The following is a 10,470-nucleotide window of genomic DNA, read 5'->3' as shown; positions in this document are numbered from 1 at the left end:
CAGGACACAGATGGTAATGAAATGCTTGTCTATGGACTCCTGGAATCACACCGAGCCTGTTTACACCTGGGAAACCCCAGCGTTGAAGACCGACTGTCATCTGCTCTACAGATACTCTCATTAGAGAAGGACGAGGAGCTGAGAGTAAACCATTGAATCTCACTGTACTGACACAATCACCACAGAATCATGGCTGAAAAGATGATGGCGAGGAGACGTGGGGGAAAAGAGATGTGTGTCTTGTCACTTTACTCATCATGTTGTTACAAACTTGCAGAATATTCGTTCCTCTATTTTTTTATTTAAATAGAAAGCAAAATTTTATACACTGTAAAACCCAAATGTAACTCAAGCCACTTGAGGAAACCAATTGCAACAAACTATTTAAGTTCAAAAACGAATCCTAATGAGCACTGTGAACTTACTCTATTTGAGTAAATGAAGCAATTTGAGCACAGTAAAAACCTGGGACTTAATTATGTTCAATCCATGTAAATTTGCAAAAACAATTGGCGACTCTTTACTTTGATGGTCCATTCGAGTATTAGTAGACTGTCTTCTTTATATCTGTTGATACAGACTTTCAACAGACATTTAAATAAGAAACTTTGCAAGTACATGTCAACTTACACTTACCCTCGCCCTAACTCCAACCTAACAGTCTACTTTTAATCGAAAGAGAATTAGTTGGCAATGTAACTTTAATTCAACAAACAGACCATCAAAATAAAGTCTGACCAACAATTCAGTTAACTTAATCGATTTGTGTTGGGACAACATAAAGCAATTGTGTGGAACCCAGCATTATTTACAGTGTGCTTATTGCTTAAGCTTACTCAAATGAACTGAACTCAGTTAAGTCATTTTAACTGTATTGTGTAATGCATTTATTTCTTGCTAATGTATTAAAAATATTCCCTAATTATATTCAATGTCTTTTACTTAGACTACACTCAAAAAAATATTTAACCCCAAAAGTTAAACTTTATGTAATTCAATTGGATGTCAATTTTCCATCCAATTTAATCACATAAATCCAACGTAAAAGTTAACATTAGTTTAAGCCTAACCCATTTATGTTCAGTTAACATGAATGAATTAAATAAATGTTATGATAACTGCTGAAATAGGTTTTATTCTTGTATAATACATAGACTTTACTAATTTCGAATACATTATTATTATTTGCTTTATATAATCACCTTTTATGTTCTTAGGTTTATTAAATAAATTCTCAACACAGATTAAATTTTTTAACATTTATTGTCCAATAACATCCAATCTGACAAAAACATACTGTAATGCAGTGCTTAACAAATAACTGCAATAGCTTTCTGGTTGTGACTTTTTAGTTTTGTGTGCCTACAAGTAACAGGCATCAACAAGGAAACATAATTCAACATCAAACATTAATTTCACATTTTCAAAGTTACATTGTCATGTTACCTCATAGTATGGTTAACAATGTTCTCTCCTGATCTATAACACAAAAGTAAATGATCCCTTCTTTTTCTAAATGTTTGTTAAAACAATTAACAATGACCCTTAACAATGAAATGACAATACAATAATGAAATAACACCTAAACACAAAATGCAATGAAATAAAATAAATTTAAAAAAAGCAATCATTTTACTTTACATATCTAAAGTTTGCATCACTTTTTAATACATATAACAGGTTTACAATTTTCAGCATTTAGAACAGCAAAACAAGTCCTACTCACAGCAGATGGGAATGCTGAATTCCCAAACTCCTCAGTCGTGGCTTTAAAGGAAAAGTTCACCTGAAAATGAGCATTTACTCACCTTTCACTTGTTTCAAACTTTTATTGTTTTTTTTCTTCTGTTGCACACAAAATAATATATTTTGAAGAAAGCTGGAAACCTTGACTTTCACTGTATTTGTTTTTCCTACAATTGAAGTTAATGTCAAAATATATTTTGTGTTCAATAGAAGAAAGAAATTCATAAAGGTTTGGAACCAATTGAGGGAGTGTAAATAGTGAGTATATTTTCATTTTTTACGTGAACTGTGCCTTTAAAACCTTAAAGTGGTGGAATAAGTAGCATTCCACTTTTGTTAAACTATTTTAGTCCTCTAAACCAGCATTTCAGAAGAACATAAAAACATGAAAAACTACTATTTTATAACACAAAAGTAAATGATCCCTTCTTTTTCTAAATGTTTGTTAAAACAATTAACAATGACCCTTAACAATGAAATGACAATACAATAATGAAATAACACCTAAACACAAAATGCAATGAAATAAAATAAATAAAAAGAAAAAGCAATCATTTTACTTTACATATCTAAAGTTTGTATGACTTTAATACATATAACAGGTCTACAATTTTCAGCATTTAGAACAGCAAAACAAGTCCTACTCGCAGCAGATGGGAATGCTGAATTCCCAAACTCCTCAGTCGTGGCTTTAAAGGAAAAGTTCACCTGAAAATGAGCATTTACTCACCTTTCACTTGTTTCAAACTTTTATTGTTTTTTTTCTTCTGTTGCACACAAAATAATATATTTTAAAGAAAGCTGGAAACCTTGACTTTCACTGTATTTGTTTTTCCTACAATTGAAGTTAATGTCAAAATATATTTTGTGTTCAATAGAAGAAAGAAATTCATAAAGGTTTGGAACCAATTGAGGGAGTGTAAATAGTGAGTATATTTTCATTTTTTTACGTGAACTGTCCCTTTAAAACCTTAAAGTGGTTTAATAAGTAGCATTCCACTTTTGTTGAACTATTTTAGTCCTCTAAACCAGCATTTCAGAAGAACATAAAAACATGAAAAACTACTATTCTGAGGCTGGAGATGTAACCAAGACAGTCTTAATACATCTGGAAAAGAAGTAATCCGTTGGCTTCCTGGACGCAAAAGTAAAATGGGTAACATATCCTGTTTTAAAAGTTTCAGAGATTAAAAAAAAGAAAAGAAAGTGCAGTCCATGGCATACTGGAGTTAGTGTCATCAGTCGGTAGAAATATATCTTTTAGGGCATTCTTGTCTAAAGGTTTTCAATGTTGTTCCAGTTGAAGGCATGTAGGCAAACAGTGAATGTCCTATTCACTGAAACATTTTAATTTTAAGTGCTTGTACCTTTGGGGACAGCTTGCTGCCATCTAAGTTCATCAGTACCTTCTGAAAGAATTCAAATGTGAACTTGAGACCTTGAGGATAGCTTAAATTGAGAGCGTAGATCAGTCCAAAGAGAATTACTAATCCAAAAGAAATACTCTTTAGGTTCTCTAGCAGCGTTACACCCTCTATCACAACTCCAACATCACTTGGCTCCTCCTCAGCACCAGCACCTTCCTTGCGAATCACAAAAAGCCCCAGAGTGGTCTCAGAAATTCTTGCTTCTGCTTCTTTAGGGTTGCTATCCTAAAATAAACAAGTAAATAAATATTAAATAATTTAATAACAATAAATAAATAAAACATTAATACTTTTAAATTTCAGTTAAATACTGGCAACATCTAGACTGTCAATGTATGTTAGGTTCTTTAGACATATGTATACAAACCTCGAATTCTTTGACAACTGTTGTCATGTCCTCATTGAAGTACACACACAGACTCTGTATGACACAATCTCGCTTGATGTGTATGTCACCACACTGAAAATTAGACAAAATTATACAATATTAAAATATAAAACCAACATGGGGGTAAGATCACAAGACCAGTGATGCATTCCTGATGAGGAAACAACACCCCAGACCTGGAAATATATCCAGCACATAGATGAAGTTTCTGAACAAGTTTTGTTTCTGTTTGTAATGTAAATTTTTTGTGGCAATTATACATTTTTGAGTGTTTTATATGTTGCAATGTTGACAAAGTGTAGGAATCTGCAGTTTTGTGTTTTAAAGAAAGTGATTTACAAAAACTGTTTTATTTGTCTGTATGGGTTGGAAGAAATGTGTGACACTGGAACCTGGTCAAAAATAGAACTATCCTATAAATAGAAAATAAAACATTAAATTGAAGATATTAATCTGCTGCATTTATGTGTTGTGCAATAATTGTTAAAATAACATTAATTTTGTATTCATTTGTGATTGTTATTTATTATTATTGGTAACATTGACTAGTATAGTAACTATAGTGATTACTGTTAAATGTTAAATATGAAGTAAAACTTCCAGTAGGTTGGGACAAGCCTTAAAGCAAACCCTTTTCTTGTCACACACCTATTTGAGTTTCTTTCTTCTATTCTAAAAAAAATATTTAGAAGAATGCTGGTTGGTGGCAACGATTAACATGTTTTTTTTCTCCCAACTACGGAAGTCAATGTGTACCAATAACCAGCATTCTTCAAAATATCTTCTTTTGTGTTTAAAAGAATCTCCTAAAAGTTAAAAAAAAAAAAAAAAAAAAACATGAGAGAGTAAATGATGAAGTCATTTTAATTTTGGGGTAAACTATCACATTAATGAGAGCTTCATTGAACCTCAGCTCATGATCTCAGCTTGTGAATATTTTGCATTTGTTGCTGACAAAACACTTTTCAAATGCATTAATGAGAATTGATAACTTGGCCCATATTTATATAAATATATTTAAAATAAAATTAATGTTACATCTTAAAACTTTTTAAGGCGGGTTTTCAGTTCAAGGATTTTGGTTTATACTCTGTTTCCACAAAAGCATACTGACATGCTCATCAAGGAGTTTACAGAGCATTAGATATGCTGCAAACTCATATGAAATGCGCGACATAGAGAGTGAAACTCATGTACTCAGAGTTTTAATGTATCTTTTAATGTAATGCAATTTACCACACCTTGTCTGCAACTGTCATGATGCGTGATATCTTCTGTCCAGAAGCACCTCCTTTGCCGCTGAAAACCTTCTGTAGATCAGCAGTGTATTTGTCCAGCTGCGCGAAAAACTTTGACAGAAGAGGCACAGTCGTTATCCTCATAAATTCTGCATTTATCTGAAAGAAATAAAGCAAAGGTAGATGATGAAATGTAGATGTATTGTGGAGAAATGAATTGAAATTTAGAAAATAATTGTGTAAATATCACCAACACTTACTTCATTGACTGTGAACAGGGCAGGCCATCTACTTTGTAAATCAGAAACCATTGGCAAGTCCTCAACCAACTCTTGTCGCCTATAGGAGAAGGTCAAGTGCATTTTTTCTTTTATGACTGCCTCATTATTATTTTTTTTCACTTCAGTTAAGAGAGCAATTCTTTCCTTCTCCATACTATCAGCTGTTTCTCCTCTTGGAAGGCAGGGAAGGAAATTCACCTCAGCCTTTTTTGGCTTTTTGATGTTTGATGCTGCTTTACCCCGACCTTCACGCTTGTTCCTAAGTGAATTTACAGTGATTTCTGGGTGTCCAATCTTGCTGAGTTTTGAGCGGAAATTAGCCATCTTTATCTTTAGATAGTGTTTCCATCCTTCATGACCAGTGCGAGTTCCCTTTTCCCTCAAGCAAGGGTGGACATTTATCAAGGCTTCAGCTGCCTGATCAAGCTGACTATCAGTGGGGTATGCAGCATACCTAAAGATCTCCTCAGCCATGCCTTCAAGAATGTCAGATCTTAATTTTGGTGGTGGAATAAGTAGCATTTCACTTTTCTTGAACTCTGTGTCAGCTCTCTGAAGCTGAATTTCAGCAGAACAAGAAAAACGAGGAATTACAAAAACCTGAGGCCAAGAACTGGTTCTTGACTCCGGAGACTTAATCAAGACAGTCTCGGTGCTGCTGGAAAATGAGTCCTCAGACAAGTAGACTTCTGAGACTGAGTCAAATTCACAAGGGCTAGCATGTCTTGTGTTAGGAGAGTCAGAGCTACAGGTTGTCTTGTGCAAAGGAACAAGAATGCTGGAACAGGACGGTACATCAGGTGCAGTCTCATGCATGCAGGAGTTAAAGTCATCAGTTGACAGAAAAATCACTTTCAGGGTATCCCTGTCTTCAATTTGAGTGGTTGATGTGAGATTCATGTATTCATTTCCAAAGTCCTTATCTTTGTACTGGAGCCTGAACTTTTGCTTTACACCAAAAACAGTCATTATTTCAAGGACAAGTTCATCCACAGACTTTGGGATTCCTGTCTTAAGTGCAAGCTTTCTTGCATCTTCATCCCCACCAAAAACAATCCTTAGATTGACTGGACTCGACATCTTTCTTTTTTCTATAAGAGGGTATGAAGCAGAATATGACAAAGTCAGTAATACAATTTTATTACTTATTTTACACAAAACACTTGATAAATACATTACCTTAAATGAGGATGTGCCTCTTCAGGGTCACCATTCGTCTTCCTCCTACCATATAATCATACAGTGGATAAGCATCCGTTAGCTGATCTAAATCAACCAGGGCAACCTCTCTATCAGGAGAGACAGTTAACTGAAAAGCTCTAAAATGTTCTTGATACCATGCACACAGTACCTTCACAACAAAATTCAGTCTGCTTTTGACAATAAAGATTTGAAGAATTTCAGCAAACTCTGGGAGCCCACCTGCTGACCCAAACGAAATCAGCATACCAGTTCTATAATTTATCCCATTGTTTGTCACATTTTTTGCCAGATGAACTTCATTAATCCCTGGATATTTCTGTCTTAAGCCTTCTACCACTTCCTTGTTTAAAATATCCACAGAAAGTGTGGAGACACTAGTAACTTCTAGTCTGGACTTCTTAAGGCTACAAGAATGGATCTGATAAGCGATCATTTGCTGGTGTTTGGCAGCCAGTGTGAGCGTTATGTTTTTAAAACAATTTGTGTGGCGAGCTACTTTCTTAAAGAAGCTATGTTTCGCCTCAAACCTCATAGTCCACTGCCCTACTAGAGGTCCAAAAAACTGAATCATTTGTGGATAATGCTCCACATAATGATGTTTTGGTAACAGTTGTGCTGGAAAAAGTTCAACAAATCTGTGTCTGTGCTCTACAATTTTGCAGTTTAAGTAGGCTACTGTTTCTTCGTTATGAATAGGGGCTACAGCAAGTTCAACTATTTCTTTCAAATCAAGAAGTATGATCCAAGCAGGCTCAGTCTCTGGTATCAAGTCTCCAATGATGAATGGAAGCAATCTCATTAAATTCCAATTTTCATGTGCGTTACCTCCAATTGTCTTCTTGGAGGCATATGTATATGGAATAACGTGTGGTTTATTGGTTTTATCACCCCACTTATAAGGGAAGTTCAAAATCAATGAGTTTAGAGTATCAAGAGACAGGTACTTCTTGGAAACAAACTCTTTCAAGCAAAGTGCAAGTTCAAATGGTACAATACCCTCAAACAGGTCGTGTGCAATATCTGGTGGATAGCCTCTAGTAACATGAAAGTGAGATAAATTCTCTGTTAACACACAACCTCTTTTTACTCCACAAAATGCTACAGAGTTTTCTTTAGCAGATGCTACATGTGCATCATGAATTTCCTTTGTTCTAAGGGCAAAGTCGCCAGTCAGAACAGATTCAGCTTGAATCTCCAATCTCTTCCCTATGCAGAACCTGCAAAAGTACTCACCAGAGAAGCTTTCTATGAAGCCTGCTAAACTGTGGGCCCCTAAATTATCTGCAATGACAGACTGGACTGTACCTTTCACAAACCGTCCAAGCCCTGGAAGGTAGACACCTTGACTCTCTAAAGTAATCAATTCCTGTAAAAGGGGCTCCAAAATTGTACCATATCCATATGACTTTACATGTTCAGTCTTGCATAAAACTGCCAGATAGATAGATGAAAGTGTGGAGCTGCATCCAGGTGGCAAATTATTCAAAATCCAGTAGACCCCACAAAGTTTATGCTTTTTACGTGAAGTGCCTAAGGGGTTGCAGAGTTCAAAATCATCAATGTACAATGACAGTGATATTTTTAATTCCTCTCCACAAAAAAATGTGTTTTCCTTGCAATAAAGTCCATCTCTGATTGACCTATACTGCTGTTCTTTGTCTGCCCCTGAATCAGTTTTTTGCTTCTCGTGGTCCCCAATAACACACTGTAAAATATCACTGCAACTAAACAACAGCTGAAGAGAAGGCAAAATTGGTATATACTGATAGGTTTTTCGACTTTTTTGATTAAGGATAAACTCAATAGGCTCTACAACTGTTACATGTTCTTTGTAGAATTGCTTCCGCTTGAAAGCAGTGGCAAGGGGACCACCTTTTTCTATGGCTTTAACCAAGGGATTTGACCTGCCTGCTGCTTCAGAAAGCTCTTGAATGACAAATTCATCAATTTCTAAGTTGTGATTTTTAAAAATGTCAGAAATTATGCTACAAGTGACTTGATTTGATGCTGAAGTTAATGAATAATGTAGTTCCTGAAGTAATTCATCAACTGCGGTGGCTGGGACATGCAAAATGTTTTCCAACTTTAATAAAACAAGGGCAATATTAAGAACACTTCCCTTAAAAACATCTTCATCAGTATTAGCATCATTGCATGACTCTAACACAGATTCTGTTGAACATGTGGGTAAATCAATGGGAGAACTGGCTGACTCTTGACAGTCTGCAGTGACTGTGACAACAGTTAATTTAAAGTCAGTTAGACAATGTGGATTGTGCTTCCTATTTTTGTGTGTATGAAATGTGTTATAAATGTTACTTTTAAATGTACACTCTTTAAATACACAAGTCACAGTTTCATGTTTACGCAGATGTTCATTTAGATGACTAAAGTAATCTCTTTCATTTGACTCAATGCATGTACACAGCTGACATGAAAATGTAGCTAACTGATTTTGTTTTGAAGATGACTGATCAACGTGTGCACGGTATATATGACTTAAAAGGTTATTCCATGATTTAAATGTGCAAGGACATGTATTGTATACACAAGGATGCCTGAACCTTGCCCCAAAATGTCCATGTTTGAGCTTAGAATGTTTCAATAACTCATACCTACTGGATACTTCTGTGCCACACACTTTACATTGCCACATTCTCAAGACTCACATATCTAAAAGTAAAACATGTGAGTGTGAGAAAAGTAACAATTTTACAAAATAAAACAAGATATATATATATATATATATATATATATATATATATATATATATATATATACATATACATACATATATATATATATATATATATATATATATATATATATATATATATATATATATATATATATATATATATATATAAATAAACAAAAACACTTACTGTAATTGAGTGATTGTCCCAAACTGGAGACAATGTGGAATGTCACAACGATGAGATCTCTGAAATGGTAAAAATGACATATAATTAGAGTTTTGTAATGAAATTACATTTTTTTAAATAAAAAAAAAATTGCACTATCAACTAACTTTTACATACACAATATGTTTTAAATAAGCATTTACAAGTAGCTGCTAACGTTAACGTTACATTTTTCACTTCCAGTACACGACTTTAGTATGACATAATCCAACAATCTTGTACATGCAACTTTCAAATAATGTCGAGTTTGTACAACGCTTCGTCATATTTTTAAAGCATAAAAATGCAAAATATAAAGTTACGTGGAGATTGCTAACATTAACGTTAATCTATTATTATTAAGTTACGTTACAAGTGCAGTCTTCCTAAGATGAATATAGTAGACCATATATAGCTTAAAGTGACCCAAATTGCAGATAGGTGATAACAGATTAATATATTTTACTAGAAAGGATAATTTTACTAGAAATTATAAAGTTTAACGTGTTCTAACCATAGACTGTAAAAATAGTCAACGTGCTTGCAAAGTGAATTACGTCGAAATGATGCAGATTTTTTTTTGTTTTGTTTTTTAAATCATGCAAGCAATCTGCTTCACTGAAAAAGGATACACATAACTTACTCAAACGATGGTTAATTTTAAAAATGCAAGTGACGGCCCAAAATATCCAATGTCAGTTAATTCGCCATGTGACGATGAATCAATATCGATCGCATAAAAGAATCACGTCTTAAAATAGTTTACACATCAATCACAAATGAAGAAAATATCTTACCTTGTATACTCTCCCGATCAGATCTTCACTGTCACTTCTCTGCTACCGTTGTCTTCCTCGCGCTTAGCCCGCCGGCTAGCCCGCCTTCAGTGTTCCTAACCGATGCGCAAGCCCGTCCTGGCGCCTTCAGTGTTCCTAACCGATGCGCATGCCCGTCCTGGCGCCTTCAGTGTTTTTAAATTACGCGCATGCGCAACCTCTGCATTCGCTCTTTACGGCAACCAATTAAGTATAGTTTATGTAATTTGAGCAGGTTTGTTTCGAGTCCATTAAATTCATGTTGAGACAGCATAATTTGAAACAATAATAGTTATTTTTTACTTTTTTAAACAAACTCTATTTAAATTGTTTGCTTAATTTCAATTACAGGCAAGAATCATTTTTTTGAGTGTATTTAAGTTTTTTGACTTAATTGGATTTGTAATCTTTGTTAATCGTGTGCAAAAATACCACAAGAGTTATTTTTTTAAATTTATTCTCCAGTTTT

General features: G+C 34.3%; 1 protein-coding gene across 4 annotated transcripts; it reads right to left on the bottom strand.

Annotated features, from left to right (window-relative positions):
* Positions 1–1,244: 1,244 nt before the first annotated feature.
* On the bottom strand, positions 1,245–10,074 carry LOC110437875 (uncharacterized). 4 transcript variants are annotated; one of them, XM_009296537.5, is made up of 8 exons: positions 9,984–10,074; positions 9,169–9,227; positions 8,899–8,956; positions 6,260–6,304; positions 5,060–6,171; positions 4,803–4,958; positions 3,541–3,633; positions 1,245–3,398 (listed from the first exon to the last, which is right to left on the bottom strand). In XM_009296537.5, the coding sequence occupies exons 5-8, from the start codon at positions 6,158–6,160 to the stop codon at positions 3,081–3,083; spliced, it is 1,668 nt and encodes a 555-aa protein (XP_009294812.3). In that variant the 5' UTR covers positions 6,161–6,171; positions 6,260–6,304; positions 8,899–8,956; positions 9,169–9,227; positions 9,984–10,074; the 3' UTR covers positions 1,245–3,080. The 4 variants fall into 4 exon arrangements, with proteins under 4 accessions (XP_009294812.3, XP_073803125.1, XP_021330360.2 ...); XM_073947024.1 differs by lacking the exon at positions 8,899–8,956 and having other exon boundaries at positions 9,165–9,227; XM_021474685.3 differs by lacking the exon at positions 8,899–8,956.
* Between the last annotated feature and the right edge of the window lie 396 nt (positions 10,075–10,470).

Source organism: Danio rerio, chromosome 4 (genome assembly GCF_049306965.1).
Source record: "Danio rerio strain Tuebingen ecotype United States chromosome 4, GRCz12tu, whole genome shotgun sequence".
Taxonomy (NCBI): domain Eukaryota; kingdom Metazoa; phylum Chordata; class Actinopteri; order Cypriniformes; family Danionidae; genus Danio; species Danio rerio.
This window is presented reverse-complemented; position numbering and strand designations above follow the sequence as displayed.

Excerpts from the sequence above, each read along its gene's own strand:
- LOC110437875 (XM_073947024.1), bottom strand. The coding sequence starts at position 6,160 with ATGTCGAGTCCAGTCAATCTAAGGATTGTTTTTGGTGGGGATGAAGAT. Across the intron at positions 4,959-5,059 it reads CCCTGTTCACAGTCAATGAA|ATAAATGCAGAATTTATGAG; the intron begins GTAAGTGTTGGT and ends TATTTCTTTCAG. Across the intron at positions 3,634-4,802 it reads TCATGACAGTTGCAGACAAG|TGTGGTGACATACACATCAA; the intron begins GTGTGGTAAATT and ends TCTAATTTTCAG.